The sequence below is a fragment of the Nothobranchius furzeri genome, chromosome 7 (genome assembly GCF_043380555.1).
Source record: "Nothobranchius furzeri strain GRZ-AD chromosome 7, NfurGRZ-RIMD1, whole genome shotgun sequence".
Classification (NCBI taxonomy): Eukaryota; Metazoa; Chordata; class Actinopteri; order Cyprinodontiformes; family Nothobranchiidae; genus Nothobranchius; species Nothobranchius furzeri.
In genome coordinates this window covers 62,526,624-62,548,843 of record NC_091747.1, presented here as the reverse complement: position 1 = coordinate 62,548,843, position 22,220 = coordinate 62,526,624, and the positions used below count along the sequence as shown (strand labels likewise).

Genomic DNA, 22,220 nt, shown 5'->3' with positions numbered 1-22,220 from the left:
TTTTAAAGCAATTTACGTCTAATTGTGATGCAGTCAGGATGGAAAGATTTTCCAGACGGATTCATAAGTTTGCAGTTTTGATGACTAAAACATATTTAAAGTAACAATAAATCGTTTTTTAAGCTTTAAGCTAGAGCTTTAACATGGACATCACTCTGATGCCCTCTGCTGACCAAAAACCACATTAGATGGTTTTATAGAGCAGGTGGGTGCCCTATGGGGCGACTCTTTGCCTGCTTTACGGTGGTTACGGTGGTTTTAATCCAGTGTTTCCTCTGTGGGGGCCCTCTGCCCCGGGAGCGGTGGTCGACTGTAGCTTCCTGGGCGCTCTATAGGTGGGGGTCTATGCTCCCCCTCCACTGAGCGCCCTGACTTAGTGTGGAAGACCTGATGCTGCCGGGGCAGACGGCTCCTCTGATGGCGTTTCCTTGCGTTACCATACTTGGCTCATCTGGACTCAGCCTAATATAATTTTTACTCGTGTGTGTGTGTGTGCGTGTGATTGCATATGTTTGTTAATGTTTTTAACCTGTTATGGGAATCTGGGGTCATTTTGTAAAGCACTTTGAATCACACTTTGTTTGAAAAGCGCTTTAGAAATAAAATTTGATTGATTGATTGATTGATTGATGGTTAGCTGTTATGCTAGTGGTTAGCATTTTCAGTTTGCTGAAGAAAAAGAAGACGTTTGCTTTTTCTGCTGGGATCATGGCAGAGCCTGGAAGTAAAAGTGATGGAGTAGTCTCTCTGGAGGTGAAGCAAAGAGCTAAAACCAGAGTGAACGTGAGCACGGCATACAATAGTTTGAGGGAGCTAAAGGAGGCTATGACATCACAGACTGATGGTGACCTGGCTTTGTTGCTACCGGACTTGTAAGTAATAATATTTTTTGTCCAAATTTGAGGATCTTTTTACGTTGTGATTTATTTTAAAATTAGTTGGCTCATGTTAGTGTTAGCTTGCTGTTAGTGCTAGCTACAGCGGGCAGCAACAGGGTTGTTTACAACATTTGTAATTCTACTTTCAACCAGTAGGGCAGAGGAACAGGAAACTGCTCACTGTTAATTAAACAAATATATGTTTTTGGTCTAAAACTCTCTCACTACTGTTTCATTTTATTTGGTGGGCAATTAAATGTTTAAAGTGGAACTCGGCAGTTTTGCTTGCGTTTAGCACCCCCTAGTGTCCGTTTTTGAACCAAAAGTAAAACTTTGCTGTGCGTTCGCCTCTTTAACACCTCAATCTAACAGCTGAAACGTCTCCCCAGCCTTCCTTAATGTCTACAGTAATGATCCATCACTAAATCAACCAAATGCGCTGTGTTCCTGACCTAAAACGTCTGTCAGTGTGCCCCAATCCAGCATTTACATAGTTTATCAGAAAAAATAAAGTTCAGTTGGGGGTGACTTGCTCTTTAACATTCAAACAGTAAAAAATGAATGGGAATTTAATTATGAATTCATTTTATCAATTTTTTTCCAATTTAAAAATCAGAAAAATGTCCAGGCTCATAAGAAAACCATTAAGAATGAAAGAGAAAGTCAATCATGCAAAACAAAAAATTTTATTTTGAAATTTTGAATGAGTGCATCTTTATTTAACAAGCTCGTCTCAATAATAAATCAAATGTTACTTGTAATAAAACTCTTATTAAAGGGTGTTTTTGGACACTTGTATTATTTCGCCATACATCAGTCAGAATTATTATCTGGTGTTTTTATTAAGTTCAGCTAAATCGATGTTGGCCACTAAAAAAGCTCACCATTTTCACAAGGTCCCTGTTGTAGAGGCTTGCTAGGTTTTTATTGTAGTGACGACGCAGCTGATGTGTCTCAGCCTCATCTGGACCAAACCATACAAACACTCTGCCTTCAAAATGAAACGATACACGTCTTTATTTCCTTAGATTTTTTACTTTAAAACTGACTTTTATTCATCTTTAGCCCATCTTTGTTCAGAGACAAAGACAGCACTTTGTCTATCTGAACTTGATCACCACCACATAATCGATAGAACAATAGATCATAATAGGTTTAATCCTGATTTATTCATCTTCTCCGTGATAATAATGGATCAGTCTGACTCTGCTTTATGGTCATACCTGTTTTAGTTGACTACAGCTGACATTTTAGTTTTAATTGGGATATTTTGTTATCGCCATGCATTCCAGGTGTCTACATAAAGTTGGTTATTCTGCAGATTTCCCCTGGTGGTAGTTTATCATAAAACCATTTCCTGCAGGATTTCAGACAAAAACACAACAACAAACGTCTCGCTTCTCATTCAAACTAGACCTGGATTCTGTTTTCAACACTGAAGATGACCTTTGCCCTGCTGGGAGCTTTCCCTCTCCGCTCATCCTCTCAGATTTGAAGCTGCAGGCTGCTCAGCTCGTGCCTGGGTATGTGGAAGTTGGAGGAAAGCTGCACAGGAACTCCTGTGCAGACGTTCTCGTCACATCAACAGCTAGTGAAAAGGTCATGCAGGAGAGCAGTTTCCCCAAGATGTGTGTGTGTGTGTGTGTGTGTGCATGTGTGTGTGTGCATGTGTGTGTGTGCATACATTTGCGTGCGTGCGTGTGCGTGCATGCGCGCATGTGTGCATACGCATGTATATGTGTGTGCATGCACGTGTGTGTGTGTGTGTGTGTGGATGCGTGTGCGTGTGTGTGCGTGGTGTGCATGCATGTGTGTGTGTGTGTGCATGTGCGTGTGTGTGTGTGTGCATGCACGTGCATGTGTGTGTGTGTGGTGTGCATGCATGTGTGTGTGTGTGTGTGTGTGTGTGTGTGTGCATGCGCATGTATGTGTGTGTGTGCGCGTGCATGCGTGTGTGTGTGTGTGCGTGCGTGTGTGCGTGCATACGCGTGTGTGTGTGTGTGCGTGTGTGCATGCATGTGCATGTATGTGTGTGTGTGCGCGCGTGCATGCGTGTGTATGTGTGTGCGTGCGTGCATGCATGCACGTGCGTGTGTGTGTGTGTGGTGTGCATGCATGTGTGTGTGTGTGTGTGTGCATGCACATGTATGTGTGTGTGTGCGTGCATGCATACGCGTGTGTGTGTGTGTGCGTGTGTGCATGCATGTGCATGTATGTGTGTGTGTGTGCGCGTGCATGCGTGTGTGTGTGCGTGCGTGCATACGCATGTGCATGCACATGTGTGTGTGTGTGTGTGCGAGCGCATGCATGTGCATGTGTGTGTGTGTGTGTACCGACCTTTCCAATATAAAGCGGTTCCAGGCCCGTGTACTCCTCTAGGACGAAGAACTGGTTCCAGACCCAGCCTCGTTTCACTCTCTGCAGCAGCTCAGAGTTTCGGCTATTTCCTTCATCCACTGCTTTTCCCAGAAGGCTGTGGGGCAGCAGGGTCAAAATGCCAAGGGTCAGAGGGAGAAAGCTAGCTGGAAGATGCAGTCGGACCCCCATAGTGAAACACAAAGTGCAGCTGAAGTAGTTTCTCGTCTTTCTGAGTCCAGCAGGTGTTCTGAGGGAAGAGGAGAGGCAGATGAGCGTCACATTTACGTCCTTTTGGACTCTTTTTGTTAGAAACCTGTGGAGAAAACCGTCAGACTTCTCCACTTTCTTGCATCATGATTATTTCTCCACCACTGAGGTTTTGTTGTGGATTTTATCCTGGATGATTGGCAGAGTTCCCATTGAGCAGAATAAAGTCAGAAGGATGGAACAATAAAAGACCAGAAGACGTGAAAAACGTTCATCTAACTGTTCCGTTAGCGTCGGACAAAGAGCAGGCGGGTTTTCTCAGAACATTTTGTACAAGATGTTTTTGTGAGAGCCTCAGAGGAGAGCAGGACAGACTTTTAGGACCGCATCCTGCAGGCCCAGACTCAGAGAAACCACATGGCAGCATCAGTGAAATCAGCTGTAGGTTATCGCTTAGGGCACCGCCTGCCTGGTACGTGTACCTGGCACAGGTGAATCCATTAGACAGCCAATCACACCTTCAGTCTGAAAGCAAGATGTTTGGTTTTCCTGGTTTTGCTAACAGCTACAACAGAAGGTTCTGTACACCAAACAGCAGCTTCGGAATAACGCCCTGAAGCTGAAACACTTCCTGTTTGTTTCCAGGAAGAGCCACAGATGGAGCTGCAGAAGCAGCGAGGAGCATCGTGTTGCACGTATGCTAAGCTGTTTAATCAGAAACATCCTTTAGCGGGCTTTACTCAGTTCGTACCAGTCCTTTCCCCACACCAGGACACGCGTTCCTGACGTTTGGTGTCTTTTAGTTATTCAGCTTATTTTAATGAGTCTGCAAGAGAACGGAAATGTGCTTCACTGATGTAGCTAAAGGTTTAACGCTGCAGGTCGGGCTGGCCATGCTCTATTCTGGTCCACCATTGGCCCAGACAGTTTTAGGTCTGTCCAATCACAGTCCTCTGTTTGGTGGGCCTAGCACCAGAGCTGCAGCAGCAAACTACAAAGATGGCGTCCGCTTAGAAGCGACGCATGTTCAAAACCGGTTTGGCATCAACGTTGGACGATTTAGACGTGAGCTGTTCTTTGTGACACGAGCAGATAAAGATACAAAAAGGATGTTTTCTTTTTCTTCTTTGACTTCGTACGGCGGACTGCCACGTTGGCTTATTTCTATGGCGCTGAATATGTCGTGCTGTGCTCTGATTGGTCCTAGCCCTGTCCAGTAGACAGTCTGAAAGACAACTAGACTCCACCCCGTGATCGAGTTCTGTCCAGTCGTGGCCAGACTTCACGTAAACAGGATGTTTACTACCGCTGATATGCAAAGGGTCAAAATGACATCATCACAAACAAAAGTGTGAAAAGCAAAAGAAAATTCACGTCTTTTCTCGCCGTCTTGTGTCTCCAGCGAGTCACCGACGACCACGACTTCCCCCTACAGCTCCGGACCGTCAGGCGCTTCAGGTTAGGAGAAAGCCAACTGTAGCTCCAGTCTTTGCCTTCATCCTGCTCCTGCTGTTAGGAGGAGAGGTGAGCTCCTTCACACCTCCTGTAATTGGTCCGGGGGTGTGATGTTCTGAGACTGTAGTGTTTCTGTCAACATCCCTGCTCAGCTTTACGCACACCGTGCTCTACAAGCTCCCTTCGGCGCAGCACAACGCTCATTACAAGCCTACCTTTTTCTGCTTCCATGTCTCAGGTTTGAAGAGCGCTGTGGTCCCTCCTCAGACTCCATGCCTGTAATTGCTCCCTCCCCATTCCCGTCCTCCTCTTTGTATCAAAGGAATATTTAAGATCCATGAGGTCAGTTTCAGGAATTTTTGCAGGAGATGCTTTTAAATGTATTGATTGAGTGTGATCAATGCCGTTTCACATGCAGGACGTGTCACATGTGCTGCCTCTGTCCATCTGCATCTTGTTTCTGTATTAGGACGGCTGCATTAATGAGGCTGGAGGGCGAAAAACAGACGGATTTCTGGTCAGAAGGCAGAACGACAGAGCCGTGTCCAGGACTTTTAAAATGGGGTGGCCCATGTGGGGCACTTGTTTATGCATGGGTGGCACCAATGGTTATGCTTATTTATTTATTTACACAATTTATTTATTTACTTTCTAGTGAATTTTGGAGTTTCACATTGCACAATCACCATTTTTTTCTATTCATCTTCTAGTTTTGTGGTGGTTAGCAAGTCACTTCTTGTTGCATTACCGCCACCAACTGGAGTTGAGTGGGACTCAATACTATTTATGTGAATATGAAAAAATAATAAATAATATTAATACTACAGAAATGTTCTGTAGGCCTGGGCTAGAAGACAATGTTAAAGGTGCATGCTACCACACACTATTTTTGGAGTTTACAACTCAAGCCTTTTGTCGACAATGTAAAGCCAATTTAAACTGGAACTTAGTAGGGTGGCACCTGGGGTGGCCAGTCAGGGGTGGCATGTGCTACCCCAGGCCACTCCCTGGACACGCCCCTGCAGAACGAGGGGGGGAAACGGCTGTAAGGAAAGTTTGGAGCTACAAAAAGAAATAAAAAAACAAAACGGAAGAAAGGCAGACTGCAGGACTCCATTATGTTTTGTAAAGAGGAGAGTATTGTGCTTCAGTAGACCCACCAAACTCAGTTAATCATTGTTCAAGAGGCACAAAAGGGAGCCAATAGTGGGAGGCGTGCGTGCGTGCGTGCGTGTGTGTGTGTGTGCGTGCGTGCGTGCGTGCGTGTTTAAAAGACTCGGCGAGGGCCGCTTAGCGGGATGACTGACACTTGACCCGGTTGCTGCCTTCTCTTTTCAGCCTATTCAAGCTGCCTGCTCTCCATTAGGAAGTAAAATTAGCTCCCTGTTCACAAGCCTTCATTTAAGCTCCGCCCCTTAAAGGTCACAACCTGGTCCCGAGTCATTTGGGTCCATTTTGTTGAGCCTAACGAGGTGACATGGTAAGTAATTGTGCCGGCACAGCCCTAATCTGATGGCATCTCACTTGTTTAAGCTAGCAGCAGCTGGAAACCACCACCTCTGTTGGTGGTTGATGCAAAGCGGGCGGGATGAAAGCAGGAGGAGGAACGCAGGAGGTGGAAGAGCGTCACATGAAAGAGCTCAAGGCCAGGAGGTATTTTCCCACCAGGCTGAAAACCCTCTGAGCTGAACAAGTCTGACTCGTATTCAAAAGAAAAATAAAACAACCAGAAGTTAGCGAGTCAAAAATGGCTGAAAAGTCACAGGCGTCCAATTTGTCCGGCGCTTGTTTTGAAATATGAGAAACCCCTGACAGGGCGCCGTGTTTATCGAGATGGAGGAAGAGTCTGAGTGACAGCGGCGGAGACGGTGATTGTCGGGGGGAGCAGCTGGCGCGAGAAAATGATGGGCCATATTGTTGTATGATGGCTCTCCGAGTCCACCTGCTGCTCCATTAACTGTGATCCGACAACAACAGACTGCATCAAACTGCTCCCGCGCCACAAGGAGAGGTGAGGCTTCCTTCCAGCAGAGACCAAAACAAACCGACACGGTTCCACCGGACCGAATCCGATCAGAACAACGAGTCAGACCCAGAAACGACTCCAACCCTCTGGAGCCCCGGCACCGAGGGGGAAGAACCAGCAGAACCGCTGGGTTTCAAAAATGTAAGACTATTGAGTCTGCAGAACCGCAACAGAAAACAAGCATCTTCTCCAAATCTGATTGGTTTCGGTTTAAAATAAACAAAAATGTGGAAAAGTGAGTAAAATGTAGGTTTTAAAAGCCTTCCTGGCTGTCTGACCCGGTAGGTCTGCTCAGATTTACACCCAAAAGGGACAGAAACTACAACATTCATGAAGGATTGAAGCTACGTGGCTCAACAAAATAAGAAGTGATATAAAAGTGTTTGGCTTATCGAAGCTAAAATGTTCTCATCATACATCCTAAATGTGCAGATTTGCTGCTTTACTTCGTCTCTGAGTGCAAATCAGAGACATCCAAACAATCCTAGAGTGCTCACACACAGCTGGACTGCTTTTTGCTTTTGCAGGTAAACACAGAATAAATTACTCTACAAGTCCAACTTTAAAGCTGAATACTTTACATTTTTCATCTTGAATGGAACAATTAGCTTTCTTTCACACTAAGATGGATTACGGAGCTTTGAGGGGAAACTAGGCAACTTCTTCATACTTTATAATCATTTTCTTGAGCCAGTAGGTGCTAAAACGAGCCTCTACGAGGTTAATGAAAGGTCACTCGGACCCCCACCTTTCAGTGCTACAGCATTTACAGCATTTGCAACTTCAGAGTGCCGGCCTGGTCTGTTGGAGCTGACATACCCGGCGCTGCAGTCTGCTTCCTGCCTGTTTTCCATCAGGAGCACAGCTGAGCTGTTTGATTTAGTGATGCACCACTCCTGCAGACACTAATTAAAGCCGAGGAGATGCTTCAGCTGTTAGATTAAGGTGTTAAAATGATGAACTCACAGCGAGGAGATACGTTCAGCTTTTGGTTCTACTAAACGTACACTAGGGGTGCTAAAAGCTAGCAAACTGCCAAGTGTGCCTTTAAAATTGCACTTCCATGACTTAAAAGCTTGATACTTAACACTTTTCAGCTTGAAGTGAGAAAATTCCTTAAATGAGAATATAAATATTTTCAGATGGACAAAAAAGATCACACTGGCTTTGTTTGAACACATGTTTACCATAAATGTACGTTTCATTAATGCGTGTGGTAAAGTTGCACCTGTAGCACCTGTGGGGAGCATTTTCTAACGTCTCTGCAGCCAGATGACTCGAGTGTTGACCCGAGGGGACGCTGTGTGTGGCACAGCGGGATTAGCTTCAACGTCCAGCTTTAAATTAATGTGTGACTTTAGTAGGTGTTGATTTCACAGTGGTCGTGTCTGCTCCCCGCTCACCTCAGCCTCACAAACGGGCCTCCCCGATGGCAGAAAGAGGTCTCTAAGAACTGGGAGGACCCATAAAAACGGTTCCGCCCATGCCGGTTGGGCTGAAACGTCACGGCCAATTTGTTAACAACAACCGATTTAGCACGGCTGTCTGCGGAGGCTGGGGCTGGATCGATGACGTTTTTGGTCTTTTGCTGACCTGAACGATCGCTTCGGTGAGTCGCTGAAGACTTTTAAACATCTGGTGAAACGACTCGAGTAAAGTTTGGTGTGGAGAACGTGTTTGTGTAGGAAAACTCCGTGGAAACCGTCGCTTGGTGAAAACGTCTAATGAACGGGATTTATGTTGCCAAGTTACTGGTGTGTGTGTGTGTGTGTGTGCATGTCTGTGCGTGTGCGTGTCTGTGTGTGTGTGTGTGTGTGTGTGCGTGTGCGTGTGCGTGCGTGCGTGTGTCTGTGTGCATGTGCGTGCGTGTGTGTGTGTGTGTGTGTGTGTGTGCGTGTGCGTGCGTGTGTCTGTGTGCGTGTGCGTGCGTGTGTGTGTCTTTGTGCGTGTGCGTGCGTGTGTGTGTCTTTGTGAGTGTGTGTGTGTCTGTGTGCAAGTGCGTGTGTGTGCGTGTGTGTGTGTGTGTGTGTGCGTGTGCGTGTGCGTGCGTGCGTGCGTGTGTCTGTGTGCATGTGCGTGCGTGTGTGTGTGTGTGTGTCTGTGTGCGTGTCTGTGTGCAAGTGCGTGTGTGTGTGTGTGTGTGTGTGTGTGTCTGTGTGTGTGCGTGCGTGTGTGTGTCTGTGTGCGTGCGTGTGTGTGTCTGTGTGCGTGCGTGTGTGTGTGTGTGTGTGTGTGTGTGTGTGTGTCCATGTGTGCGTGCGTGCGTGTGTGTGTCCGTGTGTGTGTGCGTCCGTGTGTGTGTGTGTGTGTCTGTGTGCATGTGCGTGTGCGTGTGTGCGTGTGTGTGCGTGTGTGTGTGTGTGTGTGTGTGTGTGTGTGTGCGTGTGTGCGTGCGTGTGTGTGTGTGTGTCTGTGTGCATGTGCGTGTGTGTGCGCGTGAGTGCGTGTGTGTGTGTGCGCGTGAGTGCGTGTGTGTCCGTCGTTTAACCCAGCCCCCCTCAGGATCCAGGCCCAGCCTTTGAACCTGCCTCTTGACTGCGGGGAGCTCTCGGGGTTTTGGTCTCGTGCAGATGTGCACACCGCCGCCGCTGCGACCACCGACCTCCTGCAGCTTGTTTTCTGGGAGGTGTTTTTAATTACCCGCCCCTCCCCGCTCCTCTCATCTGGGCCTTCAGAAGACGCTCCGCCACACATCAAAACAAACCACAATCCTTGGTTTCTCCCTCCAACATCTGTGCTGCTGTTTCAAACCCATTTCTGGTTCCTGCTCCTCCACCCCCGGCCCCGCCGTCCTTCTCCTCAATGCACATTTAGTTCACTTATGGCTCAGAGAAGACATAAAAGCAGCCTTGTCATTTGTGGAGAAATTAAATCACACAAACTGGCATTCATCCCGGGCACTGGTGCATGGGAGTGATGTCAGCGCGCATGAGCATCATCTGGAAAAGTCTAAGATCAATGTCACAAATGAACCCGCAGCTTCTCAGACTCCTAGTTTCTAAGAACCATTTCCCTGTAAATAAGTTTCACACTCATGATCAATTCTGCTCTAAATGTCATTTAGAGCAGGTGAGACTCGTCTTTCCCAGAAGCCTTTTCTGCCTTTTGCAGGTAATAGTGAGAAGTGACTGGCCGCAGAGCGCGCATACCAATCTCGTACCTTATTTGCTGGCCTTACAAGGCAGACGGGAGCGTAATGGGTTTGATAGTAAAATAGAAAAGCTGCTCATCTAGAGAGTAGAACCTTGGCTCGGACTGGAATGAAGCCTGAATGCCAAACGGAGGTCCGTAAAAAGCAGAAAGGCATTCCTCTCCTTCAGCTTCGCTCGTTTGAAGAGGCAGACGTGTCGAGAATAGAAGAAACTTTAAAAGTGCATACCCCCCCCCCCCCACACACACACACACACTCACTCACAAAGTCACCATGGCCTACGTTTCTCATATTTGTTTCTATTAACACCAAAAGCTGCCGCCTCATGTTTCATGCAGCATCATGAAGGCCTTATTGACGTTTCCTCTTGACGGGGTTTAAAATGTGACCAGCAGAAGCCTTACCGTCCTCTTCACCCTCCTCGGAGTCTATTCTCTCCAGAAAACTGCTTTTCCGTCTGCCTTCCTTACTTTGTTCCTCTTGTCCACTTCTGCATCACTTCTCCTGAAGTCACCTTGAGTCCTCGCTCGCCCTCGTGTGCCTCTTTGTAAAGTTTTCCCCCTCTCCACCTAAACATAAATATGTATCTTCTCATGCTGCCTCCAGCGGCCGTCTCACCAGGCTGGGGACCCAATCAGACTAAAGGACCTATTGCCCGTCTCTTTACAATCAGTCGGACGACCTCCCCCGGGCTACGGCGTAATCCGGCAATCTCCCACCTCCAGCAGCGGACGGAAGAGAGGTAGGGAAAGTAGAGGGAGGGGAGGAGGATTGACAGCAGGGTGGGGGTGAAGGGGGCTTAGAAAATCAGGCAAGCGTGGGATTGAGGAATGAGAAGCATGAGGTGGAGAAGGACTGGTGCGTTTAAAGGTCTGAAACTGAATAAAACCACGAGTGTGATGGAGGAAAAGTTGAGTTAAAAAGCATAAAACTGAGGTGTGGAGAACCCGCTGTAAGCCTGAACCAACCAGAACCAGAACCAGACATCTTAGATGTTATAAGGGTCTGGTTTAAAAGCTACTAACGCTCATTTATAACAAACATCCGCAACTACGACAGTAAGTTCATCCCTGACCCTTTACAAGGATGAGGAAATTCATCAACGCTCTGGAGGTTTCTTCCTGTTAAACGGGAGTTTTCCTCTCCACCGTCGCTAAATGCTTGCTTAGGATTCATGACACTAGTCAGTGGCTCGATGCAACCTGCTGGGTTCCTTATATGGGAAACTTGTTACTGATTGGCTGAATGAACTGACCTGTACTGGAATGTTTACTGTGTGAAGGTCCTTGAGACGACGCTTTATAAATAAACTTGAATTGTATCAGTGTGAATCACTGGTTGCTTTAAAAAGACGGTTTTTACATTAGAAAAGTAAAACAGTCGTTTGCTTTTTTGAAAGTTTAAAACCGTTTCTGGTTCAGGTTCTTTATGACATAATTATACATTATAAAAGTTTTAAAACTGAACAAACACGGTCGACTGTTAGTAAAGTCTGTTTTGTGTCATCGTGTAATTCTATAAGCGTGAGACAGAAATAAAATTGGCCCTTGCTGCATGTAGATGCTGCTGCCGAGTCTTAACAAGAACCCGGAGAACCGAGCACATCACTCCTGTTCTCAGGTCTCTGCACTGGTTACCAGTAAACTACAGAATTCATTTCAAAGTGCTGCTACTGGTTTATAGATGACTTTATGGCACGGGGCCAGAATATATGTGGCGTGTCCTTTGGGTATATTCGCCCAGCAGGGCTCGGAGATCCTTAGGGAGCGGTCAGCTGGTAGAACCGGGTCAGAACCAAACAGGGTGAAGCTGCTTTTAGCTACTCTGCTGCTCAAAGTTGGAATCAGCTTCCTCACGACCTCAAACATGTCCTAACTCTGGTGACTTTTGTATCAGAAGTGAAAACGTTCATGTGTTCGTCAGCCTTTGAATGACTTTCTTGTGCGGCACCCTCTGCGCTGCAGCTGCTCAGCCTTTAACTTTGTCTGTGCTGTCCCCTTGTGTCCGTGCTGTTCTCGCTAATGGAGAGCACATCGTCAAGGCACATGTTCTGGATGCTTATTGGTCAGATGTGTCTGGGGCGGGGCTTACAGAAGTAAGTAAATGACAGAAGTAAAATTTACCCCTACCTAAATACCAATGAAGCCATGTACTTTGTTGTAGGTCCATGTTAGTACTCTGTTCGTTTTCCACCAGCTACGGGAAGACATCTGGGTCAAACTTGAGCGTATTTCCAGCAGGTGTGTCAGACTCGAGTTTTGCTTAAGTCCACATCTTAAAACGGCCTTTCTGTACAAAAACAAGCCCCGTTTTAAACAGCTTGAGTCTGTTTAACGCCTCATGTTTGAATCGTAAACAAAAGAAACTTCCCTACATTGTTACGATCATTTTAAAAGACCCCGAACCCACCAGAAGTACCCCTCAACAGTGTAGAGACGGAGGCAAACCTGGTTTAAGTCACGTCTGGGTCTGCGGAGGGACTCATTGGTGCACCTCATTCTGCTTCTTAGAGCCGAAGCGATTAGTTTTACAAATTGGCAAAAGATCCACAAAAATCCGGCACGCACCACGACGCAACAACAGCAGTGACAGATTAGTCACGGAGATCTGATTCTTATTTAGTTCAGAGAAAAGAGGCGCGCTCCCTTAAAGCAATCAAGGAATTAATGCAGCAAAAAAACGAGGCTTTCAGAGTCGAGTCCCCGGCAAATTCCTCCACAGGGAGAGAAGGAAGAGGAAGTGGAACCACACTGGAGACACGCTCGAGCGTGTTTAAACAGAAATGAGATTTTTATTACAGGCAGATGTGCTCGTGTCTTGTGTTAGCCGGGAGTTGTGGAGATTTTGGACAAAAGTTTGGGAGTTCAAGCATGAAAAGTTGCCACGCTGGTTCGACTTTGTCCTTTTTTCCACTCGACGGCCCTCTGACTCTCCCTAATCTTCCTGACAGGGTAATTTGGTGTGTTGTACAGCTCTAAAAATACAGATGAAGGCTGTTGTCACCCGCTAAGGCAGATGGTCTAAAGGTTGTGCTTCTCCATCGGTTCAATATGTTTTTCTCTTTCTCCATCTCCGTCCCTTTCAACATGTCTTCTTTTTTATTTGGCAGGTCATTCTTCTTCACAACCGCCCCGCCCTCCCGTCCCTGCTGCCCGTCGTCTTTGTCTCTTTGAAGACCTGACTGGTTACCAATCTGTTAGCGAATGCTTCACTGAAACTCCCCTTATAGTAAAAAAGAAGGGGCTCCCTCTTTGTCAGGACGGGCCGAGCAAAGGGCGCATTCAGGCCCGTTGAACACCTTCCATCACCCAAAGCGGCGGAAAATAATTGGCAGAACAAATTAAATCTGTAGGACTTACGATAGCCTTTTGTGGTGGTGGACGCCTGGAGAACAAAGCTCTCACAAAGGTTTGGATCTGGCGTAGAAATAGATTAGATACACTTGTTTCTACGTGGTCCTGGACCTTGGTTTAGTGGTCATGTGTGAGATGTCGTACGGACACGGTGCTTTCACGGATCGGATCGAGTACGCCTCTTAAGTGCATTTGTAAAGGACACAACATGTTCTGTCCGGTGTAAGAAGCTTCTACCGTAGAAAATGTCTGATTTCTGTGTGAAAAGTACGTTACATGGTTGTTAGAGCAACATGCCAGTAATCAGTCTACACCGGATGACTGAAACATCTCTGTTGTATTTTCTCTGTGGTTTAAAACATGTTGGAGAGAAAAACAAACTATTAAACTGGGCTGCGGTTCCTTAGGCTGCTATTACTTCCTGTTTGGAGAACCAGCATCTTTCTGGACTGTGGAACAAGGACCAACGTGTGCAGTCCACAAACCACTCCGGTCTCCTGCATTTCGGTTTTTAAAGGTGAAGAATACAGGAAAAACTATTTTTAATGATTATTTCTGATTATAATGAGTTTTTCATGCAGGCCGAACATGAAGATAGTCTCCTACACCTATCTCCTGCATTAGCGTCTGCTAGAAAACAGACAGTGAACCTTTAGGATTAGGAAAGCCTGACAGATCTACGTCACACTGTCACTAACATTCATGGACTCACCCATCTGGACTCACGACGGGGAAGGCTGTTGTTGGTTTAGCGTCCAGGAAACCGCTGAGAACGTCTCGGCTAGTAGAAGCTAACCATTAGCCTTGGCAACTCCACCACACAGCAGAACTCCTCCAGGCTTGTGTTATTTGTGGAGATAAAACATCAACGTTGCAGAGCAAACACAGACAGTGGTAGAGTCGTGTTGCTGTTAGCCAATCAGAGGCGAGATGTTTAAATATCTGGGAATTAGACTCCAGATCCTGTCGTCTGAATCTGTGCTCTCCCCAGCTGATTCTCCCTGTTCACACAAGCGCTTCTGGGCAACATCCGGGTTACTGAGCATGCATGGTTTAGGTCTGCAGGAGGAAACCGGAGCGCCCGCCAAAACCCATGCATGCATGAGAACACACTAACTCTACGTAAACAGGTCGGATATCATACCTGGGACCTTCCTGCTGTGAGGCAACATTCTACCAACAGCATCACCACTCACTTTGTTCTTAGTCCGTTTTTCCCACCGAACAACGTCTGAATGACTTTGCTGCGGATTCACCGATCAACCACGAATCACCAAGTTTTCTGTAGCTTTCTTGCAGGAAAGGATTCCTCGATGCACCAGATGTGCTTTTTGACACGTCTGCTGATTTATCAACTCCAAAAATAAAATTGTGAATTTGGCTGATCTGACTTGCTGGGAAGTTCCCACTAAGACATGGACCGACTCACGTATTCATCGGCCTTCAGATAGAATAATCTAAACAAAAATGAGCCAGCCTCATCCACGGAGTCTCTTTGGCACCACGAGGGAAGAGCATGAAAGAGGTTTAGGGTTCAGAAGAACGAGATGAGAGAAGTTCGGAGAGAGGGAGCAAAGCCTCCATGTCATCTAAGATAAGAGGAGCAGCTCACTCCCCTTCTGCCCGAGATTAAAACCGGCACGGAGCAGAACACGCCGGAGTACAAAGAGCTACTCTGTGTTCGGGATGGCCAGCCCAGGCTTCTGCTTTAGCTCTATGATTCAAACAGAGGATAAATTAGATGGAGATGTTATGGCATCCTCTGTGACAGGTTTACAGAGTGAAGGCAGGTTTCTGTGGCTCTCACCTCACACCAGCATGACTTGTTTGGTTCTGACTAGACACCAGAACCAGCATGGGTCAGCGTGGTGCTGACTAGCAAATGTCACCTAGATTAAAATGTAGATTTAAGCGAATTTCAACAAAGAATAATCGACTGTGGCTGTGAGGATTGCTGAGTACAAGTCGCCTCTTTCTAGAACAGCCCAGGAGTCCACCCCCGTTGAGCTGCTGAAGCCGGCGGTGTTCATCCCGTTTACTCTCATTCTAGTTGTCTTTATGCAGAGCAAACTATAAACTGCATGTTTTATTTATATGAGGTATTATCGTTTGACTATTTACATAGTCGACTCGACAGCAGAACCAGAACTTCACAATAAGAGTCACACACACACACACACACACACACACCTCAAAACATGTGACGATAACAGATGATGAATGATCTTCTGAGTTTCATCAGACAACAGGACAAAGAAATCTTTTATAAGATTGAGATGTTATGAAGTGCCTGTGTGTGTTGGAGACTCTTATTGTGAAGGATTAAAAGAAGACCCGAGTGGTGCTGTTAGCGCTGCAGCAGTGGTAGCTAAAAGATATTTAACATGAAAGCTCGGTGTTTCATGTTCATTTATTTTATTTGTTTTCTTCCACCATGCGGCACCGATGCTCTTTGGCATAAACCACAAGCAGGCACAAAAATATTTCCCCTCAAGTTGGAAACAAAACACCCCCTAGTGGCTGGCTGCAGTATAGGAGTTAAACCCCACCTCCTCCGTGTAAACAAATGACTTTTATCTGACTAAAATACACAAACCCACTTAAGGCGACTGTATCTGGGTGATGACTCCTGCTGATCCACCCGGTTGCTGCCGAATGTCCAATTACACATTTTTCTAGCTGAAATTGTTTGGTGTATAAAGTGACAATTTCCTGTTTTATATCCTTCAGAACTGATTAGCCAATGGACAATCTAAGCACCGCCGAACCAAAGTGTGTTGCTGGCATCTAAAAACCGCTTTAAACCGGTCTTTCCTGGGAAATCTGGGGCGACAAAACCAGTCCCTTCCAGTGTTGAGAGCCACCACCTCCAACTCTCAGCCCAAACGCCCGACTCAACGTGAGCCCAGTGCCTGTTAACGTTTACAGAGTAAGAGTGGAGTTTAGGAGAACGGAGCTGTTTGAAGACTGCAACAATGCATGCTTCCTCAGCCTAGCCGTTAGCTCCTCAGTCTCGTCACATGTAAACTCTTTTTCTGTGTTCATTAACGCGTTTTTACAACTCTCACACAGAAACACCTAATAAGAGCAAGCTGTTTAAAATCAGACGTGCACTCTGCTCTGAGTCTGACTCTGTTCCTCTTCTTGTTGCACCTCATCAAAAGGCTCAGCGCCTTTCATCTCCTAATCCTGAGCGTCTCCATCCAGCTCGAGTTTTAACCTCTGTGGCTTCATGAAGAGGTCCAGACTCGAACCTTTTTCTTCTATCGGCACTCGCCCGCTCTTGATTAAATGGTTCTTCATAAGTTTAGTTATTGTGGGGTTAGCCAAACCCGAGCAGCCTTTTAGCCTCGGCGCAGCTCCTCGCGCAGGTCAGAGGAGTAAACCTGACCTCCTCCTTTTTGTGCTTTTGCTTCTGACATGTTTCGTCTTTCAAGATCTCATTTTCTCGGTGACCTTTCCACCATATCTCCCTCTGGTGTCTGAGCTCCGCCACCTCGGCAGGGTATTGACTTTCACTCTGCTGTTAAGCTCGGCCGGCCGCGTTGGGCTCGTTGCAGAGCCCGCTGCTGTGACACGAGGCAGCATTCTGTTTAGGATAAAAGGCTCCTCGGGCTGTTTGATGCGGTATTCCGGCGGGGATTTGCAGGGATGTGGCCTTGATGAGCTGACAGGAGCTGAGGAGACGTGGGGCCTTGAAGCGGCAGGACCACAAACCTTAGGAGTAGATCTGATATTTACCCCCCCTGTCCTGTCATTCCTCATAACCACTACTCCGCTCAGTTCCTGCGAGCCCGTCTCGGCTGCTGAATCTGAAATGAAAGACGAGAGCAGCTTCTGAAGTAGAAATTAGAGACGAGTGCAAATGTTGTGACTGATGCAAGCAGCAAACACGTTTTAACAACGAAAACGTTTGAATTATGAATGAATTCTGTCTGGTTCTGTAATCTAGATTCATTATTTAAGCTAAACAAACGGACAAAAAATCCCTTCTGAAAATGAAAATTAGCATCCCGTCGGGTGTTTTAAAGTCTGGGAACTACCTTTCTCCTCACCAGTTTCTTCTAACTGGTTAAATGGCTCAAGTTTGGTATTGTGTGCACGTGTCGCGTATCATCGGGTCTGTCCCCACACCCCAGACTCAATAGAATAACAATTAGGGTGAGGGGGGTGAGCGCACGCCGTTGCATGTTTGGTATGCGAGGAGGTGCCTGCACTGGCAGCCAGTTAACCAGAAACAAACACACACCGAGTAAATGTCTCCTTTGTTGGCTTGTGTGTGTTTCTAGTTCAACGCTGATCCGGTGATCAGAGGAGTTCACCGGAGAGTTTCACACTCTCCCACTAAACCGACCTGTCTTACTGGAGCAGACGCTCATGTAAACACTACATGCATGTGATCCTTTCTGTCCTGGCAGCACAAACCCGATCACCCAAACAGCGCCGGAGTTACAGCGGCTCCATTACTGTCCTCTCCTGAAACGTGCTGCAGATGAAGCTGTCGCCCACAGTTGTGACTGACTCCTCGGTAACCAGCGGAGCGTGACAAAAATCAATTAGGGTCGTTATGAAGTCCTTCCTCCACCTGCAGGCGCAGTCCTGAGCTGAGGTGTGTAACAGCATAGTGGCGTCGGTGAGAGGTGGAAAAAGCTGTTTTCTTCCATCACCTGGCAACTAAAAGCTCCATCGAACTCGTCCGCCTCAAAAGGTCTTGAATTCACCAAAGCCGTCCGGTGCCGCGGCTTAATTTGTACCAACACAAACCGGAGTTCAGAAGTCCTTTGACCTTAACGGTGGCCCCTTTTACCAGAGCACTTGATGCCCTTTATATGGAAAACTCCCATGATGCTTTACAAGGTGCTACTGAGTAAAAGGTGCATCCCAGTTGAAAAAGGAACAAACTCTAGACGATCGAGAACAATGAGTCAGAGGAGACGGTACTTAGAGCAATAATGCACAGATAGGTAGGCCTAATCCAACAAGCATCTGTTTCAGATCATTTAAACCAAGTCATCAAAAAGTCAACAGATGGAAAAACAGCCTTTAGAAACCAGGAGAGGAAACAAGGACAAAAGTGTTGTTGGTAAATAAAAGAAAACCAGACTTTTACACAAAGATTATGTGATGATCTTCTGCCCTGATTCAGTTCACTCTCTGTAAACCGACGCTCACACCAGCTTTGTGTGCTGCTGCTGGTTCCCTGTAGTGGTTATGTTGAACAGGATGGCCTCCAGAAGATTAGCAGATAGGTGAACAAACCATAAGTTCTGCTGTGCAGTTTCAGAAAATGTGTCTTTAAGTGGTTTATGTAATACATCCATTGTCCTCGGGTTTATGTTCCAACAAAGTTACTATTATTTTGTATAAAATGAGTCGTGGACAGACATGTTACAGGAATTAAAGCGACAGCGTGTATTTCCACTGGTGCAGTACATATCTAAGTCAGACCTTACCAATGGATGGCCATTAGGGTCAAAAATCCCTTAGAGTGCAGCACCCAACAAAAAAACAAGCACATCAGACTCCCTTTCATCAACGAGTGACGAGGTAACTGTATAAAAGAACAACGTATGTGAACGGGGACAGCTTTGTAACCGCGGTAAATGTTTTTGTTCCTCACAGGCTCCCGTAGAAGGACAAACGGCGTCGCCCAGAGACTCAGACTCACGCTCATGAGTTACAGACCCGATTTTTATGGTTATGGTTCGAAGCTGTTGGCTACAAAGCGGGCATCATTTAATTCATTTTTACAGCTTCTTTTCAATATTCCCTAAAACGCTCTTCACTAAAGCCCCATTCCCACCTGTACCGGGTCGGCCCGGGCCGGGTAGCGTAGGTTGTTTACATATCTGGGTGGCCTGGATTTTTCCCGGGCCAACCAAGGCTCATTCTCGGCCCTCTTCCCGAGGGGTACTGCTTCAGGCCGACCAGGGCCAACACGCCCACTGCTGACAGCAAATTCACACCTTCCATTAGAGCAAGCCTCTGATTGGTGGGTAGAATCAACCCACATGGGCTTAAGGCAAGGATGTGTGGAATCAACCGGGCCAGGCTGGGGCCGACTGGGGCTACCCGGCCCGGGCCGACCCGGTACAGATGGGAATGGCCCAATACTGACAACATAGCCTGGCCTGCTATCTGCTAGTCTGGTATCTCAGGCTTGAGGAGGAGGAGTGTGGCAGGCCAGGCTACTGATAACAACCAATACATGAAATTATTAGTCAGAAAAGGAGTTTTAACAACCTGAACCTAACATCATCCAATCACTGTGAACTTTGCTGCTTTGGCTTGCTTTTAGCACCCCTGATTTTCTGTTAGTAAAAGCACAACTCATCTCCACATCTCCTCGCTGCACGTTTGTCGTTTTAACACCTTAATCTAACAGCTGAAATGTCTCCTTAGCCTTCCACAGGAGTGATTCACCTCTAAATCCACCAGATCAGCTGTGTTCACGACCTAAAACATGCAGAAAGGCTGCATCATGGTGCCGCTGGGGGCAATTACCTACTAGCAGGAAGGTTGCAGGTTTGATTCCTGGTTAGCATGTTGTCCCTAATGCATGCATAGTTGTAATGGCATTGGAATCGTACCCCACCCCTCACTTCTGTTTGATCTTCTTTAATCAACCTTATTTTTTCTATTCCTATAAAAATATCAGTTTTTAGGGATTAACTTGAATCTGAAGAACATGAATTGTTTTTATTCAATTCAGATTTTGTCTCTAATCTATACATTTTCTATTATCTTAAACAGTCTTTACAAAGTAAGTATATTTTTTATTAAGGTTGTTTTCATGTCAACATTTCTAACTGCTGCTAAATGATGAACTTCTTGTTCCATCCAGAGAAAATAGGAGAAAGTGGGATGAATCAAAGGTTTAAGTGGCAGCCTGAGTCTCGGTAAATCTTGGCACCTGTTTCTCTTGCTGATTTAATAATGTTCCTATTAATGCAACACTGGGGCAGCAACACAGGAGTGGGTGACAGATTGATCTGAAATCATCTCTCTGACTGCTCTAATGACTCCACTGCCGCGCTCGGCTCCTCAGAGACGAAGGCTTGTGGGCCGCTAAATCCGGAGGCGTCAGAGAAACGTCGCTGCTTATTTCTAAAGGAGAGTCTTTTTATTCTTGTGCAGCCTCAGAGAAAAGAAGAATTTTAATGCCTCATTTGCAGAGCTGACAACAGTACCCCAACATTCAGGAAACATTTAGTTTTGACGAATGTAGACGAAAGCAGGTCCTGAAGTTGGAGTTAATTGCCGTCGCAAACGCTGCTGTGAATGAATTTTTGAAGATTTGACACTTCTGGGACTGATAGGCCCACGGGTAATATCTGCGGGAAAATTAATCAAGAACCCAGCTAAGAAGATGGAAAATGTGACACCCTCACTTTCACCAAACCAACATCTGCAAAAACGTTGGTTTGACGTGAAATATTAGCAGCTGAATATCAGCCTGACTGACCGTTTTACTCTTCCTAACTGGATAACGCTCGTATGTTGTTGTGAAAGCATTCAGATGTTCCTTGCTGTGACCGAACCCGACCCAACTGGAGAAGACGCCTTGACCTCATAAAAGCTTTTCTGGAAGAAAAAGATCCTGTTCAACCCAAAGAACAGGAAGTCTTTGAACTCAATGTGGCTGTGAAGGCAGCTATCTCAGCACTTTTAGCAGTAAACTGTGTTTTAATCAGATGTCCGACTGAAACCTGTGGCTTCATGTTCAACAGATACTCAAAAATGAAGAAATCTTCTGGGACTACTTTCAGATTTACACAAAACTCATCTGGACAGCGTATCCTGCTAAGTCCTTTAACGGGTGTATTTATACAAAAAAATTATGATGCAAATGAGAATAAAAATCTCTTGGCACAAAGTCTGTAATGGACAGTTTGACCTGTACTTGCTTGATGCACATAGACTACACATTCCAGTGCTCATTCCCAGATTCAGGAGTGTAAAGTTGTTTTTGAGACAAAAACACTTATTTGCTCCCATAGACTCATTTTATTCAGTATAAAAGGTAAAAAAAATTCTTCAAGTCAGTTAACGCCAGAGCAAACCACTGCCCCCTAGTGGCTGATTAGGTGTTTAAGACCCGCCCCCTACTTGTAAATAATGAGACACTAAAAGAAGATGGCTATGCATGGTCTAGTTTATGTACGTATGCATAATTTCAACTAATGACATATGGGCTTTTATCCACTAATCAGTTTAACTTGGTTATATGAGATATTGCTAATGGCGATGCAATGAAAGCCAGCGTATATGTAAGTAGATAATCTGGTCACAAGCCATAAACAGATCAGTCATGGTGCAGAATCCGTGGTTGTCTTTCAAACTGTCTGCATGCAACTGGACAGCACTAGGACCAATCAGAGCAAGGAACGTGACATGATCATAGCTATGGAATTTAGTCAATGGGGCAGCCCTCCATGCACCTTTGAAGAAGAAGAAGGAGCAAATTTGTGTCCGTTTATTGGAATAAATGACTTGAATACCTCTTACGTCTCAAAGAAAAACCCAAGTCTAAATCGTCCACAGCTAATGCCAAAGCCATTTCAAACAAATGTCATTCCTGAGTAAATGCCATCTTTGTAGTTTTCTTTGTCACTGCTCTGGTGCCAAGTCCACCCAACGACTCTCTACATAGATCGCTGTGATTGGCTGGAATTAAAACTGCTCGGGCCAATGGTAGCGCAGTACAAGGGGGCGTGGCTAGACCGACCTGCAGAACAAAATGTTTTGCTGCCGCTGCGATTTTTCTAGATGTCAAGGCTAGTGAGTTTATA

General features: G+C 46.1%; 1 protein-coding gene across 3 annotated transcripts in view; it reads right to left on the bottom strand.

Moving 5' to 3' along the window:
- LOC107383089 (cadherin-20) overlaps positions 1–22,220 on the bottom strand; it is a 105,479-nt gene that overhangs the window by 16,797 nt on the left and 66,462 nt on the right. For 2 of the 3 annotated variants that reach the window (XM_015955514.3, XM_054751920.2), the window contains exon 2: positions 3,216–3,483. In XM_015955514.3, the coding sequence (XP_015811000.3) occupies positions 3,216–3,425 (210 nt within the window). In that variant the 5' untranslated portion in view covers positions 3,426–3,483. Of the gene's footprint in view, positions 1–3,215; positions 3,484–10,479; positions 10,609–22,220 lie in introns of those variants that run through there. The other variant, XM_015955515.3, reaches the window with a different exon arrangement.